This window comes from Sinocyclocheilus rhinocerous, unplaced genomic scaffold, assembly GCF_001515625.1.
Source record: "Sinocyclocheilus rhinocerous isolate Xijiao unplaced genomic scaffold, SAMN03320098_v1.1 scaffold5213, whole genome shotgun sequence".
Classification (NCBI taxonomy): domain Eukaryota; kingdom Metazoa; phylum Chordata; class Actinopteri; order Cypriniformes; family Cyprinidae; genus Sinocyclocheilus; species Sinocyclocheilus rhinocerous.
Genome location: NW_015631592.1, coordinates 102130 through 121974, shown reverse-complemented (window position 1 = coordinate 121974; position 19845 = coordinate 102130). Strand labels below are relative to the sequence as shown.

Here is a 19845-nt window from a genome sequence, read left to right as displayed (position 1 = left end):
TATATTTATATATATTTATATATATATATATTTGTTTTTTTTCTTTGCTCGGCACTACAGCATCTGAGAGTGAAAACTCAAAGCCGTAACAAAGTAAAACCCTGCAGGCAAAAGTTGAAACTTTGGAATAAAAAAAATCATTATGAAGGAAAACGTCAAACATGGAAGAGAAGTGAGAGCACGGGAGAATTTTCGTTTACAGTGGGAATTAGGATTTAACTGGAAAATCTTAAAAAAAATATATTTTGTGGAATTGTATTGAATTTTTCTTTCTGCACCACTCAAGAATAGACAAGTTGCTCCTTTTTTTTTTTTTTAAAGTTCGCTGAAGCTGTCTTTCAGAAATATTCTGTTAACATTCTATAGTTGTTCTCAACACTGGTGACAAAAAGCCTGTGTCAGGCTTCAAGAAATAAATAACATGTCAAATATATCACAAACAGTGAATATGACCTTAGTGAAATGCCATTGCGATGTGTCAAAATTACAGACTTTTAAAAGATCTTGATCATTTCAGAGGGCTGTACCTTAAAGAAGGACATGGTTGCTCCATCTTTGACTACGCCGTACTCTATTTTGGTCTGTTTGGCCAGGTCATCGGCTGAGTCCACGGGCGAATCCATCCTCTCTACAGTGAGAAAAGCGGCCAGATTCGCTGTGTAGGAGGAGATGATGATGAGGGTGAAGAACCACCAGATTCCTCCGATGATTCGAGTAGAGAGAGCTTTAGGCATCAGTTCTGAACCTGAACAAAAATGAAATGCATTATCAGCTTATTACATAAAAATACACAAGTTTAGTTTAAAATGTATATTAATATGTTTATAAGAAAAGAAAGGGAAGGTATATCAGATTTTTGCTTTCACTGTGAAATATTTTTAAATGCAAGTACAAATAAAGGGAATATATACATATATATATATATATATATATATATATATATATTGCAAGGAGGAATGGCAGAGGATCCCCAAATCCATGTGTGAAAAACTTGTTGCATCTTTCCCAAAAAGACTCATGGCTGTATTAGATCAAATGGGTGCTTCTACTAAATACTGAGCATTTTTCAGTTTTTCTTTTTTAATAAATCTGCAAAGATGTCAACAATTCTGTGTTTTTCTGTCAATATGGGGTGCTGTGTGTACATTAATGAGGAAAAAAAATTAACTTAAATGATTTTAGCAAATGGCTGCAATATAACAAAGAGTGAAAAATTTAAGGGGGTCTGAATACTTTCCGTACCCACTGTATATATAATTTCTTCCCTTGCACAAACTATCCAACTATCTAAAGTCTTGATTCACTCGAAGTCCACATGCAGCTCATCTCATATACACAGAGAGTCAAACCAAAGAAAAACAGGGATGATGGACAAACAGAGAGTTCCTTCAGGAAAGGAGCCAGTGAACAATGCAATCATAAGTTATAAAACTGCAAACTCCAGCGTGTCTTTCACACAGACACACACACACACCTTTACCTTCACCTTCAATCAGCTCAGGATTGGCTAAAACACAGTTGACAAGCAATTTTTTTTTTTTTTTTAATAAAATCATTTTACCACAACATACACAATCAAATCGGCTTTTGTGAGAGAGGGTCTTTGGTTTGTGGTCTTGCTGTTTTGGATGTTCCTTTATCATGTTTCAGTGTGCAAGCTCTTAAAGAAATGCTGATTTCATGACAAACAACCAGCTGACAGATTTTCCAGCATAACGCTGAAGCTAAACATCTGCTTATCGCTGTGTAAAAGTAGGGAAGGCAAAGTTGCTAAACTGTGGCCATCTGTGGGTTATTCTCTATGGGTTTGCTTCAGAGTGATAGTAATTATGATGACCTGCTTTTCCCTGTCCTGCTATTTCTTTCACAAGCTCTGAAACACATCAGCCTGGCCGAAGTTAAAGCATTTCCAAATGAGAATAATTACCTGCACTTAACATTCCCACCTTCTTCTCGTGAAGAAGAAAGTCACAGTGCGGCTCAGTGCCGGAGGCTAGTATTCAGTATTCAGCCCGCTACTTAGCCCTTTTCACTATCAGTGTGTGCCAAAGCAATAATGTTTTAAACAATAGCATGAAGAAGAATTAAAGATATGTTCGAAATTAGGGAAACTGAGCAAACTGATAAAGCTCAGCAGTCACCAAATTAACATTTTTGCAGTAAGTCGATGGTGAACAGACATACCCCTGCAGAAAGAAACCAGCCTAAGATGGTTTGCTGGTTTAAGCTTGTTTAGTTGATCAGCCCCCTCTATAACCAGCCAAGCACCTTAGGTGGGTTTGGAAGATGTATTTATTTATATATGTTTTCTCTTTCAGAAGCAACTTGCAAAAAAACAGACCATTTTTCATGTAATAATCTGCATTTTGCAGAATGAAACATCCGTTTTTGCTGAGCGGTTGTGTCTAACCTGAATAATTTTTGGACAGAGATGAAAAATGAGCTTTTGTGCTTTTATCATTTCAGCTGAACTGCTGCTTACTAGCATGAAGGAGCTTCCTGTCTGACAGGACATGTTTGAAAAATGACAATGTAGAAATTAATTAAGACAACTGTCTGGTATTTTCTGACATGTGAAAACATTTATTTTGTATTCATGCCAGCTGTTTAGTGTCTGGTTTTATTCGTTCTCATTTTTCATCAGTAGTTCCTGCTGTCTTGCTCTAGCTGCAATAATATTGGATTTACTTCTTGGATTATCCTTTCCAGACAATAATTGTATTACTCTTACTGTGTGTCCCATTACGCTATCAACTTTGTCTCAAATGTTTCTCTTAAAAATTCTTAGGAGAAACAAAATAGACATAAAATAGACAACTGGCAGACCAGAAAACCACCGTAGGCTGATTTAAGATGCATTTTCCCCTAGTAATTAAATCCCACTGGTGTCCAGAAGAAAACTTTTATGAAGGGAAAACAAAAAATACTAAGAAAATTAAGAATAATTAGCACTGTCTTTCTGACAAGTAATTCATCGGCTGCATATGCAGCATGAACCAATCAGCTTGTGCCAAGTCGTTTAACTCTCTGAATATCATCAGTTACGTTAACAACCCGCCGCCTGCGCCATCTAGAGTTTCATGACTGGAACTATATATTTATACCAACTGTTCACTAAATAGTTTTGTTATACCTGCTGTCTTAGCTGCAATACCAATGAATTCCCTTCTTACACAAATAAAGTCTTATTTTTAACACCATCGAACACTAGTTGATCATTTCACAGTACTTAAACTTTAAATTGCTGTTGAACCGTAAATCATTATCAATCATTCATGCAACTGGAGTAAGTAAACAACAAAACAAACACATCTCACAACTTTTAAGGTCAAGAGAGAACTTCTAACTCCATCCAACCAATACATAAACTGTATGGCTGCTAGTTTCGGTAGACTGTTTCAAAATGACAGGTATCGCACACATATCAGTGGAGATTTCATGCGTAATGAAATCTGTGGCAGATTTGCGCTCCCCAAAGATTCACAGTGGGCACAGGAAGTGTCTTTTCTATTTGTCTCCTTACATGAGGTAAAACATTTCATTACTCCCTGGCCTGCTTTATTATGCCGTATGGTTTTGAGGGTATCATTTGCTAATGTGTGCCTGTGAGGGGTGTGAAAACAGCTTCAACCCCTGCGTGTCTTTAATAGCTTCCTCCATCTAATTCTGTGAGGTGGCGCCTCAGCACAGAGCCAAAGAAAATATTTAAAATGGTACTAGAGGAAATAATATTTGAGAGAGACTGTAATTTACTTTGGTGTTGTGTTAGGATAAAAACTCTGATTAAGGCTGGAAATTGCTTCTTATTCAAAGTCGGTTCCATTAAAAGACTAAAATACTGGAACCAAATGATTTTGGTTCCGTTAATGATTGCTGAAAGTTTGCATTTTGAATGCATATCGAACAGCGTCCTGAAATACTCGGACTAAGTTTCTCACATCACTATTTAGTTGTGATGTGTCACTACTGAATCTATAGCGCTGCTGCAAGAGGATGCAAGAGTTTTAGACGAGTTGTGAACTTGCGGATTTAACTGAACGTAATGAGAGAGAAAAACTGAATGCCACAACACAATCTTTGCATCGTCTTGTCTTTCCTAGTTGCAAGTAACAACAAACAAAGCGCAAGCAGTGTAGTCCAATTTGTAAACACATACAGTACACTGGAAAAAAAAGTGTAGAAAAAATGTCACTAAGAAATGCTAGTAAATTCACAATTAATTACACTAGAATGATTTAAATAGTTTTTTTTTCTTGACAAATTTACTCCAATAATTTTATGCAACTTGAAAAACTACTAATCTGGTAACACTTTATTTTAAAGGCCACTTCTCACTATTAATTAGCATGCATATTACTAGCATATTGGCTGTTTATTCAACCTGGTCTCAAAGGAAATACGTGCCTCTAAGTACGCTTTCGCAACATCGTTATTACGTACCTTACTTCAAAGTGAAACGTCCAGTGAGTGGCGTGACCCTGGTACGTTTTTGTTAGGTTGATATAGGCACATATTGCTGTGTTTTTATTACATTGCTTCAGGTATGTATTGCGGTGGTTCATAATTTAAATATCCAGGGAGTGTTGCTAAAAGTTAATGCTCTAATGTGTTGGAAATATCCCCTACACCAAATCCAACCCTAAACCTACCCGATAGTGCAAAACTGATATAGAAACACATTCACTGATGCAATCGTGCCATTTGAACTTCCTCATATGCAGGTTTGAACTGTTTTTTGGAACCTTTTTTTTTTTTTTTTTTTCTCGTAACAGAGTGCTTCACCTCTCAAGCACAACTCCATACTGCGTGAGCTACCGAGCAAACCTACTAAACATGAAAACCCATATATATGAAGCTGGATATGTGACGCTAACCTTCGAAGGTATCAGTTTTCAAATGTCACTGAATGTTAAAATTGTTTTGAATTAATAACGTAATGTTCTTCAAGTAATTGTGCTAAAATTAGGCTTTATTAATCAAAACTGTGGACCTGCAAATCATACTTTGTGTGAAAAGGAATAAAGCCTGTCAGAGTTTTACTGCTTTTAGTGTTCATTTCAACTGGAAACTGCAGCGCTTCGTATGTTTTTTTCAGTTTTGCAGAAACATACTTAGAATCACATATTTCATATGACAGCAAGTAGTGTTTATTAGTACTCATAAAGCACATATTAATGCCTTATTCTGCATGACCATATTTTAGACCCCATAACTAAACTTAACAACTAACTATTAATAAGCAGCAAATTAGGAGTTTATTGAGGCAAAAGTCATAGTTAATAGTTAGTTAATAGTGCGAATTGGATCTTAAAATAAAGTGTGAACAATAATCTATTTACAACTTCAACAAACAAACAAAATTACAGTGTATGAATGATTCGTATGACTCGGTTCTTTTTACGAATCAAAAGCACATGAGGTACTGGTCTGAATTAGTCTGTCCTTGTCATTTTCCTAACCTGATATGCAATGCAATGAGATTCCAGTGACAAGCAATTTGTCTGTCCACACCAGCCGCAACAAAATCAATCAAAAATCACAGCCAAACAGACGAGCGCATGGGCGGGTTCTTTCCATCATCGCAATGAAATGGATAAGCACCTAATTCATAAATATAAATATAAATTAAAATTGTTAAAAATAGTCTGAGTGACTGATACAATCTCTGTTATTGAATACATGTGCTGGTTCATTACAGTTTTAACTTTTATGTTTCCTTTAATTTATTTTCAAGACCTGGGGTAAATTATCCATTATTGCTTTAAGTCACGCAAAATGATATTCAAATAAAGCAATAAGCCACGTGAAGCCGTGGTTTACAGTGAATTTATAACAGCTAAGGGGCGTTGTTAGGCATGACGCAAAGCGGAGTGCCTAAAACCCCCTTAGCTGTTGGTAAATTCACTGTAAACCACGGCTTCTCGGGGCTTATTGCTTTTAAAACAGGGTTATTCCATATACGTAGTAAGGTTTCACAGAATAAAACAGAGCAAATAAAGTGTAATGATATAAATAAAAACAGTATTCTTCCACCAAACAATGTAGTTCCTCAGAAACAGTTGTGGTTCCAACAAAGCGGTTGCCGAGCAACACACAGAAGTAAACAAAGGTGTATGTTTGTAGTGTGATTTACAACAGCTTCGAACGCGGCTCAACCAATCAGAATCAAGGACCAGAACTATCCAATTTATAACTGACATTAGACCCTTTCAACATTAAATAAAGCACATTTAGTACCTGAATTCATCACTGTCATGGACTGTTTGTTGTTGTTCCAGCCTCAACGTTGCAGAAATACTAACAGTTTCTAAAACAGAATACGCTTTTGCTCATCACATATCGCCAATATTACTGGTTAGGACAAAAACTCTGATAAACATGGAAAAGACAGCTTTTATAGCTTATTACTTCATCTGGTTAGCACACGGTGTAATGATTCACTTACTCACTGAATCGGTATTATTAGTGATACTTCATGTATTTATTCGTGTCCAACACAAAATGATCCGAGAACTGCTACTGTGTTATGCATTAACATTAGGACTGTTTGAAATTAGCAAATTCTGCGTAGAACTCATAACCGACAGGTTTGAAGTTGGTTAAAAATACTGTCCAGGTCATGCTAACGTGTTGCGACAGGCGGCGGGCAGTGTTCAGAGTCCGGACATCTGCTTTTGCTAGATTGCTGGTCCACTACGAGAAGTGGGTTTTGCCCGATTTAACTGCTCTTTTCTGTCTCCTCCCCTGACAGTAACGGCCTACTCTCTTCTACATTCAAAGCGAAGTCATTGGCATCTGAAACGAGCCTATTAATTTCCTTATGATCTCTTTGTGTCACTCTGAAGCCGTGTGCCAGCTGTGACGAATTAATAAAACACTGCATTGAGGCAAGAGAACAACATATAGAGGGTGGGACATCTGGCCAAGCGAAGATGAGATGAACCACAGAGATGCCCCACTGTGCATTTGCTACGATAGAAACAGTCTTCTGTCGACTTTCATCCCAACCTCAAACTCACAATCGTGAAGGTCTCGGATGTGTCAGGAAACAAATGCTGCTGTTATCCCTCTAACCTGCCAGTGTGTATGACAGATGTTTGACACCCCTCATCTCCGTCTCACTGACAAGCAAGATGACTACTTCCTCCTCCTGTCAGAAAAGTCTGAACTCAACATGGTTTTGACAGGTAAAGGGTGGAAGACAGTCACATCACGCTGTTGTCAGGTTTTTTGGCTTGTTTGCCGTCTTTGGAAAGTGCGTTGAGTTTGCAGAAGAAGCACTGTACCTTGCTGCATGAGGGAGCCCACGCCAAACCAGAAGCTGTTGAGAAGGGTGAAGTTGTTTTCTACCACGTCGGAGCCTGGGTTACACGGATGGGCGTCATACCACTCGTACGGGCTGAACCTGTAGCAGGAAACAGAGGAAGTTCTCAAACATGACCTCTGTATTTAAAGGTGAAGTGTTTTTCACTACCAACGACACCAAACAGAACTGCAAAAATAATAGTTTTTCCAATTTCCACATCTAGGGAACTACTCAGAACATCCCAGCAACTATTGTGGAGCACCCTAGTAACTGCATAGCAATGTGCTGAGAATAGCTCAGAACACTTTAGCAACCATACACAACACCCGATCATTGTGCAAAAACCATTTAACGGTACATTTTTCAGAAAATTTAGAAATACACCATTTTAAGAAAGAAGTACACTGTGGCATATTTTCAAAAAGAGTAGTTATTACAGGGAAGGGGAACAAAAACCTTGGTTACACTTTATTTCGATAGTCCACTTTAGACATTCTATTAACTATAAGTAACTTTGTAACTACATGTCAACTACATGTCAACTAATTCTCATTAATTTGCAACTACATGTCTACTAACTCTCAGAGTAGACTGTTAGGGTAGGTTTAGGGTTAGTAGAATAAGTTGACAAAGAAAGTGTTCGAAGATATTAAGCAGACAGTCTACTAATACTCTACTAACTGCTAGTTGACATGTAGTTGCAAAGTTACTTACTGTTAATAGAATGTCTAAAGTGGACTATCGAAATAAAGTGTTACCAAAACCTTTAAAGAATATTCAACTGAGTGTCATGTTTTTGGACCAGACTGTCCTCCAACAAAAAACGACCCTATAGGTCGTTTGTGCAAGCACCTTATTACGACCTATTTTTACGTTTTAAAGTTTAGTGCCCTCTAGCGGGTGTAAAAATAGTGACAGTGTCATGTTATGTCTGTCGTCGTGAAATTACGTATGACTGTAATTACCAATCAAAATGTGTGTTTATTTAAATACAATTTGTGGACTTTTTACATGGTCCAACTCGATCTCACTGGCAATTTGCACATATTTTACTAGGTGGCTAATTCATACGAATTCGTATGAATGACCACACCTAACCCCTCCCCTAAACCTACCCTCACAGAAATCATGTGCATTTACAGTTGAAATTTACAGTGCAAATTTACAGTGCATATACATTTTATGAGCACATGCGTTCTCTGGGATCGAGCCCATGATCACGTGATTGCATATTGTCGTATAACGCGATGCTCTACCAACTGAACTATACGAAACCCGAGTTATGGTGCAGATAAAATAGTACAAAGCATTAATATGAAAGTGTCCTGTTGCCGATAGCAGCGCAATTGTAGTATACGCTCTGATGGGTCGTATTTCAGGGATTTGGACAAACGACCTATACGGGCGTATTGGTTGGAGGACATGTTGTTTTGGACACTTAACCCCCCCCCCAAGTAGGATTTGAGTACAACTTTCTATGTAATGTCATAATTTCTTCTATTCTCTTTCTTTAAAAATGTTTAAAGTGATAAACTAACATATACTTATTAATAAAACATATACTTAATAATGCCATTTTTAGTTGAAAATTGCATATAACTTATTTAAATATATTTGTAATTAAACATCTGTAATGAGTCACAATTTAGTACATTCAAAATATGAATAACACACTATGGATAAAATTAGAATCAAGTACTTTACATATGCTTTAGTCAGTTAGTCAACACATTCAAATGTGTGTACTATACTGTATGACAGAAGATTATTAAAATGAACCTTAAGGTAGACATTTTAATTTAAGTTTTAATTTACTTTTTTATATACTTCTTAGATTTGAAGTACAATACAAGAGTACAGTCAATACAATTAAGCACACTTCTTTTTCACAAGGGTAGTCATTAATGCATGTTATAACATTTCACATTGTGAGATTTGCTAATACACACTCTTATGTCACTAGTACAAAGTGACTTCTGACTTCTAATTATGAACTGTCCGTATTAGAAAAGCACTTTACTTTAAGACTAAACTTTACTATCGTGCCAAAGGCGTTTTTAACTCTGGGGAAATATTACAGATTGGCCACTTCAGTGTATTTTGTTGAAATCAAGTCAAGTACTCGCTAACTGTGACAAGAGTGCACGTCTTGGTTCTTTTCAACAGCTTGTTAAACTATAACGTAATTACCTCTGGACACTCCCAGCAACTGCAGATGTCTGTAATTTCTCTTATAACACCTGTCCTTTAACATCTACAGTACAAGGAACATCTCAAAGCAGATGCTTCAAAAGATGAGAGACGCAGGTATTGCCAAGGGACTTGTTAGCAGAGCACAAGCTGGAAACTCGCAGAAGACACATTGTAGGATTTGTCTATGTACATGTTTTCACTCACTGCTTGAAAAAAAAAAAAGAAAGAAAAATCTGCATGTTAGATAATATATCCATGTGTATTAATCTTTCACTGTCTTTGTGTAAAAGTTGATGTGTGTAATAAAAAAATTAAAATAGTCAATCCTTCATCTTTCCATCTTCTATGTGACCAGTGTTAGTTATTCTAAAATAAATAAATAATAATAATAATAATAATAATAATTAGCTACTAATTACGTCTTCAACTGTGTGTACAACCTGGTTATTTTCTCTCTCTTATTCAAGTGTAGAAAGTCAAAAATGTCAGCTTGATAGTCTGTCTGTGATTGATTGTAATTAAAAATAAGCCTGTGCATCTTCTTTTTGGGTCTCCAAGCATTGAACTATATGAAGCCCTGGAAAATTGAAACCTGGATATGTTCTGGTCTTTGAAAAGACAAGACCAGTAAGATGGTGTAAATAACATCTGTTATTACACACTTACTGGTCCATGAGTGCTGAAGTCTCCGTTTGTACTTCTTGCTTATTCTTTTGAAACTTAAAACATACATTAAAATATGGAAATATAATATATTTCCAGGCAAGATCATAATAATAATAATAATAATAATAATAATAATAATAATAATTAGCTACTAATTACGTCTTCAACTGTGTGTACAACTTGGTTATTTTCTCTCTCTTATTCAAGTGTAGAAAGTCAAAAATGTCAGCATTCTTGATAGTCTGTGATTGATTGTAATTAAAAATAAGCCTGTGCATCTTCTTTTTGGGTCTCCAAGCATTGAACTATATGAAGCCCTGGAAAATTGAAACCTGGATATGTTCTGGTCTTTGAAAAGACAAGACCAGTAAGATGGTGTAAATAACATCTGTTATTACACACTTACTGGTCCATGAGTGCTGAAGTCTCCGTTTGTACTTCTTGCTTATTCTTTTGAAACTTAAAACATACATTAAAATATGGAAATATAATATATTTCCAGGCAAGATCAGTGCCATGATGAGTGATTCCCAGAGGCGGACAAAGTAACTTACAATACAGTACACCTACTGAATACACTGACTAGCTTGTAGTGTCTTTCGAATGAAGAGCTTTTAGAATGTTAAAAACCTATGGGGAAAAAACAAAACAAAAAAATATATAATAATAATAATACTCAAGTAAAGTACAGATACTCAAAAAGTGTACTTAAGTACAATACTCAAGTAAATGTACTTAGTTACTGTCCGCCTCTGGTGATTCCTCATTCGACTGATTCGTATTCGCTTTGCTAAAGTTTACGCTAATTTCTAAAATAATGTGTTAGAAAACAAACATACAAATAAATGAATACGTATATATTGTATCAAATGCACAAGCGTCCCATGTAGCCGGAGTGTATATACTGTATAGCATACATTTTAGGACATCCTCAGAACTCAGCCATTTAATGAAACTGCATCACACCTCTTTAGGTCTCAGGAAAAACAATGTCAGATGTCAGGTCTTGTACAATGAGGCACCAGATAAAATGACCTCTCTCAAAAAGCACTCTTCCAACTGCAAAATGCATTAAAAAGAAAGAAAAAAAAGGTTCATGTGATACCTGCGTTACTTCAGAACAGTTTAAATTGCACTTTAAAATAATAAAATTAAATAAAATAAAATAAATACAATTAAATTAAATTAAATACATGTCTGAGGCGTTTCACCTGATTCCTAACTGTATGAGATTTGACACCTGACGTTGTTTTTCATGAGACCTGAAGCCTTTCAGACGGAGTCATGATGCAGTTTTGTCAAATGGCTGAGGTCTGAGTCCTAATATCCAGACCGTAAGTCTGACTTCTGTAAAGTCTCTTCATTAATGGTCACTTTGAAAGCCCCTTCAGTGAAGGTGCTATGCACATTTCTGATTAAAGCACTCCTACAAATAATGACAATGCCACTCAAAGGACCCTCAAGCAAGGTGTTAACACCTGTTTGGAAAGCAGGCTTTAAATGACTGAATGGATGACAAATTGTGTGATATTTTAATGTTAATTTGATCAGTGGCAGCGTTAATTGCAACCCTTTCTGCTGCTTGACTATGTGTCACTATACAGACACCAAAAGTGTCCCATGTAGCCGGAAAGCCAGCTGCTTTCAATGAGCAACCTTTGGTGTAAACAGACTGACGTGAAGAGCATGGGACTTTTCCTATTAACTACTTTTACATAGGACATTTATCTGCTTGTTACATGGCTAATATTGTTAAGAAGTGGTTAGGTTTAGGAGCAAGGATGAGCTTAGGTGCCTTAAAAATATTTATACTGTAAATAAAAGCATCTTTCTTACCTAAAAAAACATTTAGATAATTTAAGAAATTTTATGAAAACAAAAATACTGATGTAAAGTATTATTAAAACCAACGGGCTTACCGGGTATGTCAGTAAACATTTGGTGCAAAGCTTTTGGTGTTAATATAGCGGCACTATCTGAGTGAGAATGGGTTGTGTATTATCTATATTTAATATACCGTATAGTGAAAACATTTGTACGAGCTACATTTACAGATGTATGCATCTGAATAACAAAATATTAAACCCAGAGCCATCTGCAAACAACTTGATGATACAGCTTTTATCAGGTTTAAACTTTTTGACAATGACATTTAAAGGCATGAAGATGACCACTTAGACTTCAGGTCATTTGAAAATAGACTTACATTTTTTAATTTTCTGATAAAAATGCGAGTGATGCTTACCTGTGTAAAACTTGCTGTCATTATGTAAGGATGCTGTTTTTGGTTGTTATGATGATGCTATGCAGTTCTTAAGATGTTCTGAATATATATATACTTTTTCATGTGTATTGTGCACCTAAAGTGCATGTGTACTATTCAGTTGCTACAGCATTCTGGGTGGTTGTTAAGAGGTTTTTTCAATGGCCACAAAAATCCCACCAGCAAGTCTCATTGATAGTCTATTCACAAAGTATGGTTTGGTCCCTTAGCCTTAGCAAACACCACTAATAACACTTTACTGTTTGCCCTTTGATGCTTTACCAAGTGAATTCAAAGCAAATATCGGAAGGTACCATGAAGGTTAATAGTCCCAGGTGCACAGGCCACAGGAACAATTGGTTGTCGCTCACCTGGCGATGACGAAGAGTACACAGCTGACTCCCAGGTAGGCCAACAGAATGTAGACCCAGATATCAGGGGTCATGGGGTTCAGGAAGGAGAAGAAGCCAGAGTTGGTGCTGTTGGGTCTGCGGTACAGGATACTGATGCCAGTGTTCAAGAAAGGTTTGGAGAAGTCGATAGCTTTCTCTCGCATAAAGGTGATTGTGAGAGGAGCCACAGCAAGGTCAGCTCTCTAGAGGACAGGAAACAAAAATTAGGATCGAAGAAGTGTTCAGAAAAATTGAACAGTGACAGTCTAGTCAATAATATTCTTTGAAAATCAACATGAGACCACACTGGCAACCCGTTTTACTTGCCTAATGCAACAGATTTTCAAAGTAAACCAGATATTTAACAATAAAGATATGTTAGGAAGTTCCTGACTATCCATCAGAAATTAATTATTTGAAATTAATTGTATCATCAACCCATGGTCATTGAAAAATGTGCTTGTGGTGAGATTTTTGCCAATCTAATCAATAAATTACTGTATAAATAATTTGCTGCCATTGTGTGAATAACACGTAATCAAGTAATCCATATAAAAGTAACTGTAATCTAATTATGAGCATTTTAAAACGTAATATAATCTAATAACAAATACTTATATTTTTTAATCTGATCACGCAATCCAGATTACATGTAATCAGTTACTACCCAGCGCTGAGTACCATCTACACTAAACCCTACCCTAATTCTAATTGATAGTGTTAATAAAAGCAAACGTGAGATAACAACCTATTTGCCAAAGCAACCATGCCATCTTAGCTTTCTTATCATGTCTTGTGTTTCACGGGACTTGTACCACAGTGCTCCACATCAAAAGTACAATGCAGTACCAGGTGGGCTACCGAGCAAGTTTACTATGTCAGAAAAGCCATACATTCGGAGCTGGTTACGTGATGTAGATGTAAAAATGTATTAGTTCTCTAATCGTACACTATGGTAAAAATGCACTGAGGTCATAATATGTGACCCTGGACCACAAAACCAGTCATAAGGGTCATTTATTTTTAATTTTTTTATTGAGATTTATACATCCTCTCTTTAAAGTTGTCCAAATGAAGTTCTTAGCAATGCATATTACTAATCAAAAGTTAAGTTTTGATATATGTGACCCTGGAGCACAAAACCAGTCTTAAGTCGCTGGGGTATATTTGTAGCTATAGCCAAAAATACATTGTATGGGTCAAAATGATCGATTTTTCTTTTATGCCAAAAATCATTAGGATATTAAGTAAAGATCATGTTCCATGAATATATTTTGTAAATGTCCTACTGTAAATATATTAAAACTTAATTTTTGATTAGTAATATGCATTGCTAAGAACTTCATTTGGACATCTTTTCTCAATATTTAGATTTGTTTTGCGCCCTCAGATTCCAGATTTTCAAATAGTTGTATCTCGGCCAAATATTGTCCTAACAAACCATACATCAATGGAAAGCTTATTTATTCAGCTTTCAGTTGATTTATAAATCTCAATTTCGAAAAATTGACACTAATGACTGGTTTTGTGGTCCAGGGTCACATATTTACTGTAGGAAATTTACAAAATATCTTCATGGAACATGATCTTTACTTTATATCCTAATGATTTTTGGCATAAAAGAAAAATTGATCATTTTGACCCATACAATGTATTGTTGGCTATTGCGACAAATATACCATTGCTACTTATGACAGGTTTTGTGTTCAAGGGTCACATATACTGTTTTGCAAGGAACTTTGCATTTACTAACAATTTTGGAGTTTTGAAAAAAAAAAAAAAATTTCAATGAGCCTATGTTGGCATACACGTATACATGTTTGTAGTCAGTTGTGGAAGACTACTTTTGTTCTGAAACACAACAAATACAAACAACTTTTTTTTTCTACCAAATAATGTCAATAACATATGAAACACAGTAAGACTCAGAATGTGTATTAAGAAAGTAAATAGAGACAATTTTGGTTTCATGCTGGCACAGTTGGCGTGCTTCAAAAGGCACAGCACACAATCACTGAATTAGCCAACTACTACAAAATGAACATGATGATTGTCTGAAAAACACAATAACTATTCAAATAGACGAAGTCCATTGTTTGAAAATCCATTGTTCATTTTTAATGGAGGTATCTAGGCTCTGTACTGATGTTGGAGCAATTACAGGCTGAATAGCCATTTGACAAAACAGATCAATTGTTACACATCTATCATTACAATGTAATTGTTACCAGAACTGATATAAGAAGGTCTCTCCTGTGATAAATGTATATATGACAGCATACAAACCATCCTATCACACGCCATAACACGGGCAAATTCACACCCCAGAGGCTCAAAGTCAGTACTGCCAAGGTGACTCAACTGTTGAAACAAGTGGCCTAGTTTCCTCGCTGTCTGCTATTACATTCCCTCCCTCTCTTTGAATCGCAAGAGCAGGGAGGCGTTCACTCGCTGATATCTGGCTGCATATTTAGAAGGTCACCATTTACATCGCCTTACCCTGCTTCCTTCTCTCCAGGGTTGGACAGGAGGTTAATGAAACCAGCTGCTTGGTGCACGCTTCACTGCGTCCTTCCCCCTAACATGATGAAACTCGCGAAGGGGTTCAGACTCTGGTCTCACAAAATACTGCAATCCAACCATCATGGATTGATGCATTTTCATCACAACGTGATGTCCTTTCTTCCTCCTACAACAAGGCCGCTGTTACATTTTCTTGGCTTTCTGTGACATTTCATTGCTGTGACCTGTCCTGGTGGTTGGACGATGAATTGTATTGCCTTTCTTTGTATTGTTCTGTATTTTCTTGCAGCCTGGGCTTTGGTCTCATTCTTTTGGACAGTGGTTATGAAAAGAGCCACAGTTCTGACTGACAGACCTGAGTGCCTAAAAATATAGTGCAGCATGTGGCTAACAAGGGGAAAAGAAACAAAAAAAAAAAGAGAGAGAAAGAAAACTCCAGTGTTTCTACAGGTTGGGTACCTGCAATCTTATTAAATATTTAGATTAACAACACAGCTTTTTTTTTTTCCCTGAGAATGTGCAAAAATAAACAACAAGTTTTTTTTTTTTTTTTTTTTGTCCTCTCGGCCTTCCACAGTAACAATTCAAGACTATGGATGTCACCTGCAATGGCAAAGAGATCCCTGCTGAAAACACTAGCATGTCGGTCATCATGATGTGTTTTGGACCAAGCTTCTTAACTGGTTTAACAGCAAGACTTTATTTGTTGCCAAATTCACCAGCTATTTTTTTTTTTTTTTTTGAGTATCAAAATTATGCATCAGGCTGTTATGCCTCATACAGTATCATATGGAGAAAAAATAAATAAAATACCCAGCCTGAGCAAAAATGTACAATTTGGTGCAGTTGTTGATATGTATATGGCCAAAAATAAGGTATGATGAATTCTAATAGATTTTAATATTAATCAATGACATCTCCATAACAGTATAATAGACTACTTAACCCTTATGGGTTATTTTGTATTTATATGGTTAATTTTAAATGTATTTCTGTTAATAATATAAATAATAATAATAATAATAATAATAATAATAATAATAATAATAATCTGACACTGCCCCCCTCAAAAAAAAGGGTGGGGGGGCATTTAAGGGGTTAAAATGGGTAGTTATGACCAGGAGCGATTTAGTAAAAGATTTGTGTTATTGAAAGAAAAAACAATTATAATACTGTAATATTTTATTACCATTTTTTGACATTGACACTTGTCTCCTCTAAAGAACTCTGTGTACTTGTTTTAAAACGACACACAGGGGTTAAATAAAATGCATGTAAATATAAGTTATCACTCCAAATCTTCCGATAATACATCTCACCAAGATGAGATTTAAAAACGTATTTTTATAATCAAAGCTGATTTTATAATCAGAGCCAGATTTGAGACAAAATGTCAATAGTTGCTCATGGACAATGGCAGTGGCGTAACATAGTAATGACGAGCCCCAGTGCAGGCTATTACGACGGGCCCCTGGGCTGCACGGTTATGAAGCACATACAAACACACAGCACTCGTGTCTAGAAGGGAACCCATATAAGCAAATCTGTGCCTAACCTACTTAATTTAGACCAACTAAAATCAGTATCTTATCAGTTATATTAAATTGAACAGTTCTCTTTGCGTGCGTTTCTCCAGTGTAATTTGCGGGTGGGATGTGTCCCACGAACCCACCACTTTTGGCAACATCTTGCGGCATGCACGGATGTACCTAAAAGAAAGAAGCATCTCCATTCAATAAGAAATTAATTGGTCTGTGTTAAATAACAGGCTATCTATCGCTGTAATATGTGTTATGGCGAGTGCTCGTTGCCGCTGTTATCAGTTCTCTCTTGGTAAAAGCTTCGTTCTGGTAAAAGTACAAAACAAAATTCACACAAATGTGTCCTTGCTCTTGATATACAATCACTGATGAACATCTTTGGTTTTAATGAGAAAAAAAAAAAAACTACACGAGGGTGGATGAGAACCCAGAACCTCAGAAATGCTTGACAAAAGTTCTACCACTAGTCTATTAAAGCACACAAACAATACATGCAAATTTATGTATTTATGCACTGCTGTGAAGAAGCTCAGCACTAATTATATTGTATTATTAATATTTATATTAATATAGTCACTTAGTTGCCACGGGCCCGCTTGCGATGTGGGCGTCCTTGCTCTTGATATACAATCACTGATGAACATCTTTGGTTTTAATGAGAAAAAAAAAACTACACGAGGGTGGATGAGAACCCAGAACCTCAGAAATGCTTGACAAAAGTTCTACCACTAGTCTATTAAAGCACACAAACAATACATGCAAATTTATGTATTTATGCACTGCTGTGAAGAAGCTCAGCACTAATTATATTGTATTATTAATATTTATATTAATATAGTCACTTAGTTGCCACGGGCCCGCTTGCGATGTGGGCAGGGCCCGTGTGCGCTGCGGGCCCCCTGACGCACGGGCCCCAGTGTGACTGCACTGCCTACACTGTCTGCAGTTACACCACTGGACAATGGCATGTCAGTATCATCTGTGATAATCCTTTAAGGACTTTGCCTTTTCTCAGCACTAATTATATTGTATTATTAATATTTATATTAATATAGTCACTTAGTTGCCACGGGCCCGCTTGCGATGTGGGCAGGGCCCGTGTGCGCTGCGGGCCCCCTGACGCACGGGCCCCAGTGCGACTGCACTGCCTGCACTGTCTGCAGTTACACCACTGGACAATGGGCATGTCAGTATCATCTGTGATAATCCTTTAAGGACTTTGCCTTTGCTTGTCAGGTCCTAACAAGAACGATTTAGCTCGGCAAAGTGCTCAGGACTGTGAAATGTATTAAAAGGTCCTACATAGTCCAAGTCAAAGTTAGTACAGCGAGACAATGAGCCAGCGCTGGTACATAACCTTCCGGCTTATCCACCGGAGCAAAGATTAATTACTATAACAGGAAGAAATGACATGCTAAGGCAGCCATTAACACTGGCATGGCTGGATGATTAATGAGATCATCAATTATAACTAAATCAAGTACAATAAGCCTGTTGTATCATTTAACGCCTTTACCAGCGTGACCTTTAGCTTTGGAGTGGGTTTTGTGGCCACTTTTGAAAAAAGGATAAAAAATGAGGTCCTACTTGACACAAAAGCCCTTATGACTAAAAAAAAAAAAAAGAATAAATAAATATTTAACGCTCGTCTTTATTTTGACATCATATATTCCACAAGTCTTCTGGAAAACATCTCCTATCAAACTTCCAGTGATCCATAATCTCCCAGAAATCGGTCACTGTCAGTGCAGCAGTCATAACACTTTTTCAATTTCTGTGCAACACAGAAAGGCGGAAAAGAAAACATATATTGTATATGTCTTGTATTATGTATCAGAAACTTATTTTTGACAACTGTTTTGCTGATTATTAAATAGCAATGCATTTTTGCATTGTGAAAAAATATTAAAACAGTAATCCGGTAAATAAAAATAATATCTAAACATCTTTAAAACAACATGATACATTTATTTAATTATCTAATTATCAGTTTTTTTACTTTTTTTATGAAAGTTTACAAAGGAAATGTCCTTATAGGAACATGCAAATTACTAACCCTGGGCATAATTATTGCCAGTATTAATACAGCTAAACAAGATGACTTCTTTAACTACAGATTCATTGGCAAAACTTACAGTAAGTCACATTAAGTAATGCATTAACCAACATTAACTAACAATGAGCAATTAATTTGTTACAGTATTTATTTATCTTTATTAATGTTAATTATTAAAAATACAACAGTAACACTATTTTAAGGACCAATTCTCACTTTTAACTAACATGCATATTACTAGCATATTGGCTGTTTATTAGTACTTATAAAGCACATATTAATGCCTCAATCTTCATGAACATATTTTAAATCCTTTAATCATACAACATACTTAACTTAACAACTACCTTACTAGCTATTAATAAGCAGAAATTACGAGTTTAAATTATACAAAAGTCATATAGCTAATAGTTAGTTAATAGTGATAATTTGACCTTAAAATAAAGTCTGACTAATACGACTGCATTATTAAGAGACACAACTTTTGATTTTAAAGGGATCATATGATGCAATTTCAATTTTTCCTTTCTCTTTAAAGTGTTACAAGCTCTTGGTGCAAAAAGAAGATCTGTAAAGTTGCAAAAACTAAAGTCTCAAATCCAAAAAGATATTCTTTAGAAAAGTTAAGAGTCAACCGCACCTACCTAAATCGGCTCGTTCTAACACGCCCCCACATGTCTACGTCACGATGTGGGAAGATTTGCATAACGCCGCCCAAATGTTCACGCAAAGAAAGAAGGCGTAACTTTTATTCTCTCTGTAGTATTGTTGCCGCTGCTGCCATGTCGTGAAGACGCTGTGTGTTTCGTTGTGAAAGCGAAACTACTTTGTTTGGCCTCCCAAAAGAGGACGATATCCGCTTCGTCATACCTGGAGCTGATCCGTGCTGGTCGCTGAAGAAATAC

At 36.2% G+C, this 19845-nt stretch overlaps 1 protein-coding gene across 1 annotated transcript in view; it reads right to left on the bottom strand.

The window, feature by feature from the left end:
* LOC107741783 (glutamate receptor ionotropic, kainate 3-like) overlaps positions 1-19845 on the bottom strand; it is a 125613-nt gene that overhangs the window by 6670 nt on the left and 99098 nt on the right. Inside the window, exons 11-13 of the mRNA XM_016554567.1 lie at positions 12800-13023; positions 7287-7405; positions 528-745 (exon numbers count right to left, since the gene is read on the bottom strand). Coding sequence (XP_016410053.1) covers positions 528-745; positions 7287-7405; positions 12800-13023 — 561 coding nt within the window. The remainder of the gene's footprint in view (positions 1-527; positions 746-7286; positions 7406-12799; positions 13024-19845) is intronic.